At 38.3% G+C, this 17,686-nt stretch overlaps 1 protein-coding gene across 5 annotated transcripts in view; it reads right to left on the bottom strand.

Annotated features, from left to right (window-relative positions):
- eml1 (EMAP like 1) overlaps positions 1-17,686 on the bottom strand; it is a 69,933-nt gene that overhangs the window by 14,620 nt on the left and 37,627 nt on the right. For 2 of the 5 annotated variants that reach the window (XM_060934071.1, XM_060934072.1), the window contains exons 3-10: positions 17,132-17,258; positions 14,373-14,423; positions 12,849-12,983; positions 12,539-12,567; positions 9,164-9,190; positions 4,075-4,204; positions 2,030-2,179; positions 1,345-1,414 (exon numbers count right to left, since the gene is read on the bottom strand). In XM_060934071.1, coding sequence (XP_060790054.1) covers positions 1,345-1,414; positions 2,030-2,179; positions 4,075-4,204; positions 9,164-9,190; positions 12,539-12,567; positions 12,849-12,983; positions 14,373-14,423; positions 17,132-17,258 — 719 coding nt within the window. The remainder of the gene's footprint in view (positions 1-1,344; positions 1,415-2,029; positions 2,180-4,074; positions 4,205-9,163; positions 9,191-12,538; positions 12,568-12,848; positions 12,984-14,372; positions 14,424-17,131; positions 17,259-17,686) is intronic. The other 3 variants (XM_060934073.1, XM_060934075.1, XM_060934076.1) reach the window with 3 other exon arrangements.

The raw sequence follows: 17,686 nt of genomic DNA, 5'->3' as shown, positions 1-17,686 counted from the left end.
CTTTTGGAATTGTGGCCAAAAAGTTCAACCTTGGTTTCATCAGACCATAACGCATTTTCCCACATGCTTTTGGGAGCGTTGATGTATTTTTTTTTGCAAAATTTAGCCAGGCCTGGATGTTTTTCTTTGACCCTATCTCATAGTCCAGACATATGGAGAATACAGGAGATTGTTGTCACATGCAGTACATAACCAGTACTTGCCAGAAATTCCTGCAGCTCCTTCAGTATTGCTATCGGCCTCTTGGCAGCCTCCCTGACCAGTTTTCATCTTGTCTTTTCATCAATTTTGGAGGGACATCCAGTTCTCAGTAATGTCACTGTTGTCCCATATTTTCTCCACTTCTTGATGACTGTCTTCACTGTGCTCCATGGTATATCTAATGCCGTGGAAATATTTTTGTACCCTTCTCCTGACTGATACCTTTCGACAATGAGATCCCTTTGCTGCTTTGTAAGCTCTCTGTGAACCCTGGCTTTTGCTGGAGGATGCAACTGAGTAAATGTCTGAACTTTATTTGGGGTTAATCAGAGTCATTTTAATTGATGGCAGGTGTGAACCCAAAAAGACTGAATGCTGTAATTAAATCAAAAGGTGCTTCAACAAAGTATTAGTTTAAGGGTGTGCACGCTTATGCAACCAGCTTACTGTATGTTTTTTTTTCATGTTTTTCCCCTGAACAGATTTGTTTGTTTTTCAACTGAATTGTACAGGTTATAGGTCACATTAAAGGTGGGAAAAGTTTTGAAATTATTCATTGTGGTCTCAGTTTTTCGGGGTGTGTGCACTTTTTTATATCCACTGTATATTAAACAACAAAAACAAAAGTGTCTGAATACATATCCCCCTCACTGTAAACACTGAGAAAATGTGCATAGAAATTTAAGACTGTGTAAAGAATAACTTTGTAAAACTTTGTAAAGACAAGCATAAAATGGTGGGTGTTTACAAACTGAAGGATAAGAAGTCTTGAAAAACATAGTCAGAATAAAGAATGGACTAGAATGAAACAATATTTCAACAGGTGTCAAGAAAGTGATGCATTTGAGTTTGCTACACAGATATGTTCAGTACACCCACTGTATCGTGTATAAATTTAGTTGGATGCATTAGGAGAAGGTGAAAATATTCCAGAAATTTTGGTATGTGATTTTCACACATTCTACGTTGCATCTTATTTTCTATTTGAAAAGAAGGCTTATATTAAATTGAACATCAAGTGTTATTCATGTCTTGTGCTCTAGCAGAAATGCACTTGAGGCAAATCCCAATCATGGGATTTCATTGTGGACATCCTTCAAGACAGCTCAGTGTCAGCCTCTGTGATGGTATGTACTGTCTTACTTTGCCATCTGAGGTGGTTCCAGCCACTTGTCCTGTTGCTATGGTGATTTTATCAGGATGGACAGCTAGGCTTCAGGGTGTAAGAGGGAGACCAAAAGGACAGTAGTTAACAGTGCTGAACAAGAATGAAAAATACATAATAAGGACTGCCACAACAGTCATGATATGAAGATTTGCTGTCTTTGTTGGGTATTTATTTTTGTGTATGTAGATACAAATCACGTTACACAGTTCTACACACTATGAATATTCCACAGTGACAATAAGTTACAAAAAGATCTAAAACCTTCCCTGTTTGGCAAAGCTAAGTAAAAATCCAAACTTTATCATTCAAAGTCTCAGTCTAAGTAACTACTGCCACAGTGTGTGCTTGTCCTGTGTTATCACAAAAAAGAACAGGATGCAAAGAAATGTTTATCATACCCATTCAAACAAATCACCATGAAACATGGTGTCGCTTAATGTTACAATACAAATCTGGACAAGTTTGACAATAAAATGGTCAGCTGATTAAAAAAGGCATTTCTGTTTTTTAATGTGAAAATCTGGTTCAGTCAAACTGCCACATTTTCTTAAAAGTTTAAGATTCAAGTTTTTTTTTTTTTCAAATTAATACTTAATATTGTTGCTTATTAATACAAGATAATGACTGAATGCCATCCAGAGTTATACATTTTGCTCTTACCATTTGATGTCATCAGTATGGCCAGTGTAGTGTCTCTGCAGCTGCTCATCTACGTTGTACAACACCACTACAGAGGCAATAAAATAAACCGTCTCTCCAGTGGGGAGCAGGTAGAGATTGGATCGACAGTCACGGCCCCGATAGCCATAGCTAACTTTTGGTTAAGAACAAAAGCAAAACTCAGCAGTATGTGAAATTAGGCTGTTAGATGCTAATTTGGCTTTGCTGAGAAGTGATCCATTTAAGAGACTGAGATTTGCTCACATTCAGTTTACATTTCATAACTCACTTTTTTGGTTTGCAGAATAGCTCTGGCACTGACAGATTACCCAGTGTCAACATGTGAAGCTAAATCCATATGGTAATCACAGAGTTTCGAGAAGTGCACTCTCTAAAAGTGCATAATCCATTATGTTGTGAGGTGCCTGATGAATCATAAGCAGGAAGAGAACAGATCTGCAGCAACTGACAGGCTGCAGCAATGAAGATGAAAAGCCAGCTGTATCCCACCCACTAAAAACTAGATTACTTGGGTTCCCATGTAGATATTAAGTAAGAAAATTCCAAAATAGTAAATCATGTTAAAAGATCATTGTTTCTCATCCTTTGATGTACAATTAATCACAGAACATAAGTTGATTTCCCCTTGAGGCTTATCATGACCTCCATGCTGAAACAGAGATGCATTATGCATAGAGTCAAGATTATAATGTGCTCTTTAGCTGATTTTGAAATCAACTGCAGGCAGTGAAACTTTATATATCTCTTGTGAAACTAGACTTCCACTTGTTCAAGATTAAGATTACAAAAAAAAAGAAGCCACTTCTGAAGATTACATATTTTTGGCAAAAGTAATTGAAAATCTTTAATTTCACTGACATACTACCCACATTTGGATACAGCATTCTTTGCTATTCATAAAAGCAGCCAAAGGAATGGATTATCCATTTCATCAAAAAAATATGCATAAATATATCCTTGAAGAATTCAAGTATTTTCTGTTTCTTGGTTTTGGATAAAAGCTGGTCCTAGACATCTTTCTTAAGAGGAGTGTGTAGCTGTACTTATCTAGAAAAGAATGAATATTTACACTTAACCAAGGCACCAGTTCCCTTGGCTGCACTCAAAAGATACCGCAAATACTTCAGTAAATGTCCAGTGAAGAAACTCACATAATGCCCAAAATCCATCCATCCATCCATCCATCCATCCATCCCCTATACCACAAATCCGTCAGGGTTGTGGGTATGCCAAAAATATGTTCATATATAGTATATTTTATTAATATAATCAAATGGTGTTATAACTATAGTTTGGGAGAAAGACCACACCTGAAGCTCCACCTTCTTCCTAGTGAACTTCCTATAAATTCCCATCTCTCCCCTTCTCTATTCATGATAGGTATTCTGCATCCACCATCTGTGTGTATTTTCCTAACTCCTACCCAAGGCCTTATCCAAGCTGTCCAGCACAAAGCAGAATCTATGCAGAACTCCAGCACAATTTCTTAGACTTCTCTTCCCATTACAGTTCCACAAACTTATCATTTATTTGAAGGTATAGTCTGCACTCAAAGTGCAACATGTGTCAGTGGAGTTACCCCATTTTTACCCCATTTCCATCCATCCATCCATCCATCCATCCATCCATCCATCCATCCATCCATCCATCCATCTCTATCCTAGTCAGGGACACAGTGTAACTGTCCCAGTAACACTGGGCATTATGTGGGAACACAACCTGAAATGGGAAGCCAGTTCACCACAGTTCACACACTCATTCATACCTTGGGCAATTTTACAAACACAATCCATGTCCTTGAAGGTATGTTGCTGGGAGATAACTGGAGAGATGGCGAAAACATGCACAGAAGTTCATGAATTTGGAGCATGCCATTATATAATATTATGCTAGTGAGTCAAATTGAATGTACTCAGCTGGACAAAAGAACAGTTACAGACAAGATACAGGTGATAACTAACAGATTAATAACCATTTGCTGCATATATGTTCACATCACAAGCAGCAGTGATACAAAAGGATACACCCAGTCTAGCTTCAATTTCTTAGGAGGCAGGTCAGCTTTTGCTTCTAGACAGTACGTATCCACCAGCTCTTTTGGCATGTACATGGTGATGGGTCTTCCTTTCAAATACATTTTGACATACCCTTCATCTAAAAAAAAAAAGCAATATATTTTCAGAACAACAAATTATCTAACATTGCATGACCTTAGTATTATAAGGTTCTATCTCCCATTCATTCTTAACTTAGATAGAATCTTATAATACTAAGGTCACGAGTGTACTGGAAGGCTGTATTTATGTAAAGATCCGGATTAAGATTTCTCTAAAATATTAGTAATGTGAATAATAATTAATCATAGAGTCATGGAATATGTGTTTGCTTTATCAACCAATGTAAATGTTAAGCAAGGCTAAAACAAATAAATGAAAATGAATTGTGTAAAGAAAATGGAAAAAGAAAAGCATTTTCAATTAATTTTATTATTTCTGTTTTATTATGTGTTTAATGGACAATGAATAAATAAAATGGGAAGTGGGTGCCATTTCTTGCTTTGACAGCTTAATAGTTACAAATTTAGTTAGTACAAATGGAAAGAAAGCAGATATGCAAGCAAAGCAGATGAGGGAAAATATACCTAGTAGGTAAAAAACAGACGTAAATAAAAGTGATCAACATTTAGCAGAAAAAAGAAAAGTGTCAAAACTGGCAAGTGACATGCAGACAGTCAGAGAAAATAGCTCAACAAAAAACCACCAAAAACAAACAAGAAAAGAGAAAAAAGAGAAGATAAAAACAACAAAACAATCAGAGCTGTTCTTTATAACCATTGACGACTATTTCCATAATCAGTGCTATAACTGAGATCAGTAGCAGATTTGAAAGTACTGGCTGGTGGATTTGATGGGGCTCCTGTAACTTGGTGTGTCTAATGGAGAGTAGGTGGAATGAGAAGGACACTTCTTCAGTGGGAGGGTAAATGGAACATCCATTCTGCCCCTGGACCGAGTTGCCTTGCTGGATGAGATCTTGGCATCTGGGGAAATGTGTGTAGAGCACAAGGACACAGCTGATTTGCAGGGCTCAGTGGATGTGGTCCTTATAGCTGGCTGGTGCAGGTAGAGCTGCACGGTCACTAGGTGAAGTGATGGGATTGGGGAAATGGCAGAGAAGTTGGATGGGGCATAAAAAAACATTATCTTCTGTATCCTCTGATATGACCACATTCAACACAAAAGGGTTCAACAAAATGAACTACCGGATCACAAACCAGTGTGGGAAAGGAGAATTTGGCAACTAGTTATCTAATTTGAGCATAATTTTTCTTGTGAAAGGTAATGTAGGGCAAACAGACACATCACTGACATGGTGACTCATCCACAGACATGGACAAAACTCTCACTGCATCTAAGGCCAAGTTTACATTAGACCGTATCTGTCTCGTTTTCTTCGTGGATGCACTGTCCGTTTACATTAAAACGCCTGGAAACGCCGGGAAACGGAAATCCGCCAGGGTCCACGTATTCAATCCAGATCGTGTCTGGTCCGGTGCTGTGTAAACATTGAGAATACACGGATACGCGGATACGCTGTGCTGAGCTCTAGCTGGCGTCGTCATTGGACAACGTCACTGTGACATCCACCTTCCTGATTCGCTGGCGTTGGTCATGTGACGCAACTGCTGAAAAACGGCGCGGACTTCCGCCTTGTATCACCTTTCATTAAAGAGTATAAAAGTATGAAAAGACTGCAAATACTGATGCAAATACTGCCCATTGTGTAGTTATGATTGTCTTTAGGCTTGCCATCCTTCCACTTGCAAGTGGTAAGTGACGCGCATGCCCGACATGCACTGAGATCACACACACAGCGGCTCAGTCCCGAATCACTGCTCGTGCACTTCACTCGCGCGCTCTGTGAGCTGCGCAGGGCCAGAGTGCGCACCCTCCAGAGGGCACTCGCTGTTCAGGGCGGAGTGATTTGGAGCGCAGGATGCCTGCGGAGCCGAGTGTATCCGTGTATTGGCGTTGCTGTGTGCACGCGAATCGTGGATTGGCGTTGCTGTGTGCACGCTAATCGTTTTAAAAACATTAATCTGATGATCCGCTGATACGGTCTAATGTAAACCCCACCTAAATCTGCTACTCACATGACAAGAAGATTGCCCAAGAATATTCACAGGCATTTCATATGGTAAAAAAAAAGGTAAGGCCTCTAAAAGATTGATAGAACAATTAGAGGTGAGTGGAGTGAAAGCAGCTCTACTCATATTGCCAGCAAGCCTTTGAGTGAGCTGCTGGGTAACTGCAGGAGAATGTGGATTCCTGTGGTGCATGTGAAAAATAGGCATTGAGGGCTGTGAGCAAACACACAGTGTGCCTCTAGCAGGTTAACAGGCAATCAACCACAGACTGACAACACTCTCGATGCATGTTAGGGAGAGTGCTCGTTAGTCAATTGGGAAGGATTGCACTTTGGGGGTCTGTTACACACACATCCATCAGATCAACCCATGCTTTTACACCAAATGTGGATCTGGTGCATTCTGTGCCATTTAAGCTAGGCCAGGCTGCTTTGAGATGGTCTACTGAGGAGCATGTATAATAAAAAAAGGACTAAAATCCAGCCAGTGGCCTCATTTCCTAGAGTGATGTTTCTTAATCTTTGTTGTAATGTAACTAAGCACTGCATCGTTTTGTGATTTTCTGGTTTCAACACGCCTTATCAAAAATATTAAACCTTTCAATGTCTTAATGTTTCAATGTTCGTATGATAAAGCTGGGAAAACACTAAACAGTGTAGTGTAAAACTACTCCTTTAGAATCAGTGGGAAGCTCATTCCAGTATTTTTATTGTACGTTTATGCACTCTTAGAAAATAAAAGCTACTATACTGTACTGTACCTAGTAGCTGGCTTGGTAACCTTAAAGTGTATGTAATGCCCCTAAACCAGACTTTTTGCTTTGTACAAAGCAACAATCATTATGTTGATTAACCATGTGTTTTCAAACCATTTTCAAACCATTAAATTGATGGAAAATCCATAAGATCAGCCAATTTTCACAGAATCTGCCGAGACTGAACCGGAAGATCCCAAAGGGGTACAGTATATGACGTCACACGTGTAACAGTTCAGGTATCAATTTCGTTCATGTGCACAGCAGAGGTTAGACCAGTCTCGATACGGAATCACATTTTGGAGAGAATTCTGATTGCGATTGAGATTCTTATATGTCGGATGAAGGGGCAGATGATTATCAAGGATATTCTGGAGTAAATGGTTATATTTTCGAGCCCCCAAGACAAGAAACTGCCAGTTCACAACAGTCCTACTCACCGCCAATAGTGCACCACCAGCCAGAGAGAACTGGAAACACAGATTGGTTTGTGGATTTTTATTCTAAGCTGGCCACTGCAAAATATAGGGAAAATATTTACATGTACCTCAATAAATGCAGAAATATAATCTTTAAAACGTACACTTATTCAGTGTAATTATTGAAAGAAAATATAAAGTGGGCGATAATAGGGGAATCGACGAACTGTCCAAATGTCAGATCAAATATCATTGATTAAATAAATGGGTTTCTTTTTTGCTCCAATAATTCCCATGTGGTTGTTCTGGTGGTCATGAACACTTGATGAATCAGATTTGTTATTAGTAGGTGACATGAAATCTGCCCGCTTCGTTTGCACAAACCTCACCCACTGTCACTTTAGATTAGTGTCATTTCTCGGAAATTCATGACCCTAATGTCCTTTTGTATATGGATTTGAAAATCCAAACACAACTCAGCACTTTCCCATTGTTATTTTTGTAAGATTCCAACAACAATATCCAATTTCAGCAAGTAAACAAGCGCAGAGTCAGATGAACTGAGATGACCCAGATAACCGGGGTTCCACATGTGACATCATGCAAGATTAGCCCTGGGCCAAGGTTGCCTTTTTCTGGGATCCGGATGCCGCGATTTATCGATAGTTTTGTGCTTGATAATAAAATAACAAATAATTGATATTATTTTCCCCCTTGTTTTGGTCGTTACCAATTATATATATATATATATATATATATATATATATATATATATATATATATATATATATATATATATATGAGTGATTCCACGCTTATGGGTACTGAAATGGGGACATGAACTTATTTTTAAAAAATCACCTAAAACCATTTCTTTTTTTTACCATCAGGTCACAAAACATGTAATCTTTAATGAATGATATGTTAAAAGATAACTTTAATTTTCTGAGATGTAATAAAAACATATTTATATGCCAAAGTCAGAACGTAACAGAAGTGTTGTGGACATATATATTCTCAATTTTAACAATGTAGAATTACTTTTTGAAACATAGGAAGGTGATGTTTTAGCAAATATAATTAATAAACATGTGTAGTAGAATAAACATACACATTCTTTCAATAAGATTAACATGGTATATAGCTAGATTGTAATTAATTTGTAACAGACGCGAGATGGACAATCGTAACAGAAGTAATGTAACAGACATCATTCTGGAACTTATAGGCTTGACTTTGGCATATAAATGTTTTTATTACATCTCAGAAAATTAAAGTTATCTTTTAACATATCATTCATTAAAGATTACATGTTTTGTGACCTGATGTTAAAAAAAGAAATGGTTTTAGGTGAATAAGTTCATGTCCCCATTTCAGTACCCATAAGCGTGGAATAACTCATATATATAATTTTAAAGCATTACAATAAGGCATTACAAACACTTTAAGAGTAGTATATCTTTTAGTATCTCTAAGGTAACTTTTTACTATGTATCTTTTACCTAGAAAGGTGCATATAGTGCACCTTTAAAGCTTTATACTAAAAAGGCATTATGGTCCAGTTAGGAATTTTAAATAATTTTAAAAGTATAATATATCCATACTTCCAGGTGAAAGATAAATACCAAAGGTACAAATGACCATCCCAGCAGCACATAAAGGGTACGGTTTAGTACCATTTTTTGTAAGAGTATACTCAAAGCAGGAGTTCATAATGGCTATCTCCCAGCTTAAGGATGACACAATGCCCACAGAGCCATTTGGGTAAGTGAGGGTTGATGATCAGGGCCTACCTTTGCAGTGTGTCACCCGCCGCATCCCTTAGTGAGTGTACACAGACAGAGAGAGACTGTGTGAGAAGGCTGTTTACAAAGGGAGAGACAGAGAAATATCCTGGCTGATTGGCTCCTCGACCATTCTTAATTACTCTACAAGGCCCTTCGGGGAGACATCTCTGAGGATCTTTGCTCTAGATAACAAATCACTTATGTTAATGTGCTGTTTTGTTAATTCAGTTCACATCTGGAGTGGCTGGTGTGAAGTCTTCTATTAATCAGGGATTAACCAACATGGCCAAACATAAGATGCATGTCGTGTGCAGTCCCAGGCCCCAGATAGTGTAATTCAGTATTATGAATAATAGACTGGATTTTAAAATGTCTGGCATTAACTCAAATTGCTGTGATGTTCACACTTTACACTTTAGGTGCTTTATGTGATTTTGTGTGCTGTCTTCTAATCTAAGGTAATAAATAAAACAAACAGCACATGATTCACACTTGTAATGTGAATGACATGCGGTATGTGTATTAGTTACAGTAGGGTGTGTACAAAGCAGATAACCACCGACATTCTGCTTAAAGTAAATTAATCTGCCAAGAACAAAAAAAAAAAATGAACAAAAGCACAATCATCTTAAGAAAACAAAGAGAAAGTGAACTGTAGTTAAATAATGGGTGACATGGGTTACTGATGATTGATGTGGATGTAATTAGCTGATTGGATGAAATGGGTCATCCCCTAACACACAGAACCAAACTGTCACTGACATTTTTATGAGCTGAGCCCAGAGGAGGCAAGCACATGCATTTGAAATTATATTTCCTTTAGATTTGTTCTTCTTGTTTTACAACGGAAGAAATTTGGGATTTACTGTAACCAAATACATTATTTGAAATAACAAATAATTTACTGAATTTGTAATGAACAAATATGATGTGCTTTATTCTTTTTTTTTCAGACTAGAGGTGTGCATTCGGACTGGGATCCCATAGGGCATCACAAAAAAGTCACACGTGGGATGTTTTTTTTACTTTCATGTGGTTGAAGCTTGCAGGACAAACAGGGGCCATGTTCAATCCTTCATCCTTAGTAACTGCCTGATTAGGGTCATTGTGGGTTAAATTAAGCTACTTGTTTTTTTATATTTTTTGGGGCACATTTTGGCCAGCCCTGCGATGACCTGGCGACTTGTCCAGGGTGTACCCCGCCTTTCGCCCGTAGTCAGCTGGGATAGGCTCCAGCTTGCCTGCGACCCTGTAGAACAGGATAAAGCGGCTAGAGATAATGAGATGAGATGAGACATTTTGGCCACTGTTTTTTCTCCCAGTCTTTTTCCAGTCTTTCTGAGGGCATAGTGGTAGGGTTTGTATTTAATCAAACAAAACAAACAAATAAACAACAACAAAACCCTTGCAGTTTAAATCATCCCCACTTTGTGTTTAAATAAGAATAGCTAGCTAGCTAGCTAGATAGATGCCCTGTGTCCGAAATCACTCACTACTCACTATACAGTGGACTATATAGTGAGTTCGCCATTTTGTAGTGCTGTCCAAATGTATAGTAAAAATTATTACACCCTGTATAGTGGACTCATAGTATCCCACAATGCATCATGAAAAGTAGTGTACAACTGATTGTCACTAACCAAGCAATATATACCATTATGCATTGCGGTCGCAATGAAAGAAAAAAAAAGTGTGTTGGGTTGAATGGACAGAGGAGGGAAACACATTATAAATGGATATTCAAGTACAATTAAAAATAGTAAGAGAATAGAAAAACACTAAAATAGAACTAGACTGCATTTCCGCAGAGAAAATGCAAAGTGTGCTTGCTGAGCTGTAGCAGAACAGCTATCATGCCAGCATGCTAAAAGCTAGCATGCCAGCATGCTAACAGCTAGCATACTAACAGCTAGCATACTAGAGTGGAGAAGCTCCTTATGACATCACTCCAAAGTTCTACCCATTCATTTCAATGGCACAGAATTTTGCTGAAAAACGGGAATACTGAACGAACGACAAGGGGTAGTGCAACCATTTTAACAAGCACGCCATTCCAGATCGGGCCCTACGTTTCAGCATTGGAACAGTGTCTCTATCTCAGAAGCCCTAGTTTCTGCTGCTCCCATTCTAACGTCTAGAGTGGAGGAGCTCCTTATGACATCATCACTCCAAAGTTCTACACATTCATTTCAATGGCACGGAATTTTGCCGAAAAACGGGAATACCGAATGAACGACAAGGGGTAGTGCAACCATTTTAACAAGTACGCCATTCCAGATCGGGCCCTATGTTTCAGCGTTGGAACGGTATCTCTATCTCGAAAGCCCTAGGAGGAGTAGTGGATCCAAAAAACGGGTGAAACGGAATAATAATAATAATAATAATAAAACTTAAGAAGAACAATAGTGTGCTTTTGCAAGCACACTAATAAGACATAAAATACAAGAATAAACGTTACAGTGCAGAGCGAGGAATTAATCAAAAGCCTCAAATTTGATTTAATAAAAGGCAGCGGCAAAGAAGAAAGTATTGAGCCTTGATTTAAAAGAACTGAAAGATTCAGCAGATACAAAGTACTTTGAATGAATGAATGAATGAATGAATGAATTTATTTATTTCGAACATGTATAAAAATGTATGTAACTATTTGTACATACAAAAGAAAGAAAATGAAAAAAGTGACAAAAAAAGAATAAATAAAATAACATAAAGAGCTAATACATTACAATACACCGCACATTGTTCGAAAAACAATGTATTGTATTGATTAATGTGAGAAATACATGCTGTATAATATGTATTTATCACAAAAATATGTACATGTATTTATTATTTTGAAAACCCACCAGCTGACTGATCTGGCATGTTTTAATTGTGCGACAGTAATGACATAAATAACGACATGACAGACTAGTGTCCGAAAGTGTTTTTTTTTTTTCATTTTATCAATGAGCTCACTATATAGTCTTCTATATAGAATTCCCTATATAGTGAATAGGGAATAGTGAACGAGTGAGTGATTTGGGACACAGCCATAGATAGATAGATAGACAGATAGATAGACAGATAGATAGATAGATAGATAGATAGATAGATAGATAGATAGATAGATAGATAGATAGATAGATAGATAGATAGATAGATAGATAGATAGATAGATAGATAGATAGATAGATAGATAGATAGTGGCATTTCATTACACCCCTAGAAAAGATCATTCAGTGGAAGCACCAGTTAATAATCACTTCTTGTAATTCGAAAAGAAGGTAGTGGTCAAGCAACTGTAGGGAGACGTTCAGGCAGCTATGACTTCTCCGGTCTTGGTTCATAGCGTAAAAAGTTTGAATGATAGTGAACAACACTGTAGTGTGAGTCACTCACCAGCACTGAACACAGGTTCCCTCTGTTTGCTGCAGAGTGTGAGACAGAAACACTCATGTAATCCAAATAAAGTGCATACATCTGTGAGTTGCAGCGTTACATTAACCAGAGAGTGACAAATTAACAGCACTGTAAAATTAGATCAGTTTGATATGAAGAACTGGGGGCTTTAGTATGTCTTTATGTACAGTAGTTATGCTCCTTTTCTAAGTAACAGGCTTATGAAATATACACCAGTCCTGATAGTTACTATGCGCCAGTAATGAAAAAAATATACACTGTGTTTAGTAAGGGTCCGATGTTGCTGTACCTCTCACTAGCTCTCTTGCCGCTTGAGTTGCTTCCAGTTGAGGCGGTGCGTGTGCGGTTGCTCTTGGCTTCACCTCCACCCTCTTTCCTACTGCTAGGACCCACATGCTCTGACGAGCTTGTTCTTTTCACAGTGCTGAGTAAAAGCAAAGGATGGCATCATTAGTTCCATTCTGAATCCATTAGAGGCTGGTAAAGGTACAATCTCAAATGGAAAGATAAACTCAACCATTCTCTAATAACACATATAAACCAGAATGAAATTAGAATTCATGCAACATGCTTTCTAACTGATACAGGTGTGGACAAATCATAAATTCATTCGCTAACAACAGACAAGTCAAAGCTCCAGTGGGCTGTTACTACCCCAAGGTGGATTATTTTCCAATAAAAGCATGTCTCAAAGTGTCTTATTTCTCTTACACGGTGGTGATTTGCAAATGTTTAGAATTTTAAATTCATAAATGAATGACACCTTGTGCTTTTTAACAATTTATAGTTACATTTAACATCATGCACAAGACACATTAATACTTGATATCACTTACAGTATAGCAGGTACACTATACTGTATGGCCAAAAGTTGAACTTCAATAACAGATGGAATGTTATACAAAATTAATAATCACAATGGAAAAATGACACTGAAAAACATATTTTGTAGTTCGTAAAAGCACAGTACTGTTCCATGAGAAATTATTTTTAACATATCAGGCTGCATTTTACACAGGAACTGGCCGTGTGCATGAGCATAAACATTTACTCAGAGAAGAGGAAATGGTGCTGCGAAGATAACGCAGGACACATCCCCCACTGACCGTCTGTTATACCAAATATCCAGCCTTCACAATTACTGAAAACAAACACAAGACACATGCTGGATATTGCTGTACAGACCAGTATATTTTTATTTGCTTTCCCATGACACTTGTCACCAGATTTGTAATGGCTTAGGGTGGACAGAGAGGCCTCAACAGAGAATGGCTTCCCTTTCAAAATGCCCAAACAAAGAAAAAGGCTCTATCAGCAGTTTATTGGTCGCCAAGCCTAATCCAGGCTGCATGGGCAAAGCTCTTTCAGGTCAGTCACTGGCTTGTGATGTTATCCTCTGTAAAGGGAGCTGCTGGATGTTTAAGTTTGAAGAGGTGCTTTTGTTAAAAATGAAACTTCAGGCACTGAATTGGAGCACACACAGTTAATCAAGAGACTACGCAGCTTTCAGTCATCAAAGAAATCGTGGGTTGAAGTGGGAGCTTTAAGAGAGACTGATGACGATGGAAACTATGGAGCGTTGTGATGAGGCCAAAGAATGTTCAGTTCCTGAAACTGGATGCATTACTTCCTAGGTGATTTTAAAGCATCTGTGGTCCATGTGAGAAAGATGTTTGTAGAGGCAAAATAGTTTTGTATCTATGAAAGCCTTCCAAAAAACCAAACCATATACAGAGATAGTATTTTGTTTTGTTTTTTTAAAATAGCGTATCGCACTCATGGAAAGGAAATGTCAGAGAACACATACTCTCACCTGTAGGATGGCCTGCGTGGAAACTTGGATGAGATGCACAGACTGGACACACTGTACACAGAGCATGCAATATAGGAACAGAGAAGAATCTAAGAGTAAGATACACAGGGGCAAGACAGATGGCTTGAAGATGTTTGGGGGGAAAGTGAGCGAGGGAAATGAAGTAGAAGGAAAGTGTGTAGTTTTATTAGATAATCTCACACACACAGACACACACACACACACACACAACTAAATCTAAGCCTAACTTTAACTTCAGTAACCTAACGGTTTTAGTTTTTAAATACAAACTCTATTAAAAAAGTAATTTCCCTCACAGGGGCAGGCCAAATGTCCCAACAAGGCCAAAACTGTCAGAAATTCCTATCCTTGTAGTACATTTGGTTCCACCCAAAATGTAAAAACATGCCACTCCAATATACATACATACAAAATATTCAAAATAGATTTTTTTTTTCACTGAGCAGAATGAAAATTCATCCACTAATCGCTGTTACAACAGTCAGCTCATCTTAATATAATAAATGTTTTTAAACCTGTAAATGATAGTGTGATGCTATGCTAAGGGGATAAAAGATAAACTATAAACCAGAGAAAATTTACTCAGTTTTATTTATTAGTATCATTTTTTTTGCCAGATAACATTCACATGTATGTCTTTTTTCCTTTTTACATCACTCATTTATATAAGGCTGATTTCTGGAAAAAAAAAAAAAAAATATATATATATATATATATATATATATATAGTGTGTGTGTGTGTGTGTCCATTGTCTTAGTCATCCATCTATCCTTAAATTATAATTGAGCGCCATGCCAGACAACATCCGAGGGAGTGCGAATTTAGTGTGTGTGTGTGTGTGTGTGTGTGTGTGTGTGTGTGTGTGTGTGTGTGTGTGACAGGAGGAAGACGGATCACCTCTACTCATTCTTATTCTTCACCGTAATTCAGTGTGCTCCGAGACTGACATGACCACAACGGCTGTTGCGGCTGTTCCCCTGCTACTCATGAGAAATATCAGGTTTAGTCACTGTGGACATGTGTGTCAGTGAGAGATTACATTAACAGGCTCCTGTGACATGTTGGCATTTCTAAAATGGATATGATGGGTACATGAGATGCAGAGACCAAATTATTTAAATTCAAATGATGGTAGTAAGATATTTTTTGTTGTTTATGGTGACAACTATTCCCTTAATGATCTGACTGTGAAGCTCACTCAATCTCTAATAACACAGGGTTTAAAGAGGAATTCCAGTGATTTATCAAAACGTCCACATAATTTCACAATTGAGCCAAGGGTTATGAATTGAAATGGTTCTTTTTGGTAAATTTACCATGATGTCTTTGCACTATGTGATATGAACCAGGTCTACAAGGCAAAGATAGCAGTTTTGGTTGTTTCCACACTACCGGTAAAGCTACACGAATGTTTGTGGGAAATGTGTGCATAAGGCTCCACTGTAGGCTGAAACTAAATACACATAACTGTAAATGAAAGACAAATATAAGATGATGCTTCCAATATCTATGTTTTGTCTATTTTGTTTGTTTTTAATACTTTTTTGTTTACCACATAATTCCATATATGTCCCATATGTTATGTCATAGTTCTGATGTCTTCAGTATTGTTCTACAATGTAGAAAATAGTCAAAACACAGAAAAACCTATGAACAAGTAGGTGTGTCCAAACTTTTGACTGGTACTGTATTTAAAAAAAAAATGCCCCACTAAGACCACAGAGGAAACAAGAGCAAGTTGTGGGGCATTATTTTTGTTATGGCATTATGTACTTTAGTGATCTTTATGTTGACATGAGAGGTGATTGAAGAAAGGGTGTCAGGATGGAGGGACGTAGGGCGGCACGGTGGTGTAGTGGTTAGCACTGTTGCCTCACAGCAAGAAGGTTCTGGGTTTGAGCCCAGTGGCCAGTGTCCTTTCTGTGTAGAGTTTGCATGTTCTCCCTGTGTCTGGGGGCCCTGGTTTCCCCCACAGTTCAAAGATATGCAGTTAGGTTAACATGGGGCAGCCATGGCCTGAGGTTGGGCTCAAGTGCACCTAACCCCCAACCACTCCCTGGGTGTTGTATCATAGCTTCCCACTGCTCTGGGTATGTGTGTGTTCACTGCTTCAGATGGGTTAAATGTAGAGCAGGAATTTCACTGTGTGTTAAGTCTGTGACAAATAAAAGCTTCTTGGCTTGGCTTCTGGATTGACCAAGGTGATAAGTCTCTTTCACACTGTTTCTTCTTTTCTTGCCTATTAAAATGTTAAAAGCTGTCTGAATACCTAGTCCATCGTTTATCTGTATTTCCAAGATGGATGTCCTAACCCAAAGATTTCAGCTAGCTAAAAATCCTGTGACAATATTATAGCACCTCAAAACCTAAATATTGTCTCTGAGGTCCATCCATCCATCCATCCATCCATCCATCCATCCATCCATCCATTATCTGTAGCCACTTATCCTATACAGGGTCGCGAGCAAGCTGGAGCCCATCCCAGCTGACTATGGGCAAGAGGCGGGGTACACCCTGGACAAGTCGCCAGGTCATCGCAGGGCTGACACATACAGACAAACAACCATTCACACTCACATTGGTTCAACCTACTAAAATTTTGTTTACCTGATGCATTTTAAAAATTATAGTTTGAACAAAGTTTATGAGCCATGTGCAGAAAAGAGAGAGCTATGTTTATACAATCAGAAATCCTTCATTCTTGGTTGAAATGAAGGTCACAGTCATAGTTTCTCACCTTTTGGTCGCTGGTGTGTTGTCTTTCTTGGAGCCTGAGGGTGACAGCAGAGTGGTGGTTTTCTTTGGTAGGACATTGCCATTGTGGACTGTGGGCTTCAAGGGCAGTGTTGCAATCATCGGCCTGGCTGTGAGACAAAAGGACAGAAAGCAGGGAAGACGTTAGGTTTTCCCACAGACCACAAAGCAGAGACTTAAAAAAAAATCTGTCCAGTAATAAATATTAACCCTTTCACCACTGAGTGACCTCATATACAGGGGTTTCCCTACTACAGTGAGACTGGAATAGCAGTCTGCAGTGGTGAAAGGGTTAAAATGAATAATAGATGAACATATGACCTGTACAGTGTAACACAGTGGCATTACAGCTTAACCTACTCAGATGGAATACAAATGGGAATTTAACAAGGGCAACTTATTCTTCAAAACAATGGATTCTGTTAATTATTACTAGGATTATTTACTTATCATTTATTATAACTCATGTGTGCAGTTCAGATGTCCTGGATTGGGTATACCTTTGTTCCAGTTAAATTTCACTAGAGTACACCTACAG

This window comes from Neoarius graeffei, chromosome 11, assembly GCF_027579695.1.
Source record: "Neoarius graeffei isolate fNeoGra1 chromosome 11, fNeoGra1.pri, whole genome shotgun sequence".
In the NCBI taxonomy this organism is placed as follows: Eukaryota; Metazoa; Chordata; class Actinopteri; order Siluriformes; family Ariidae; genus Neoarius; species Neoarius graeffei.
The sequence above is the reverse complement of the archived record's forward strand: the minus strand, read 5'-3'. Positions and strand labels throughout refer to the sequence as shown.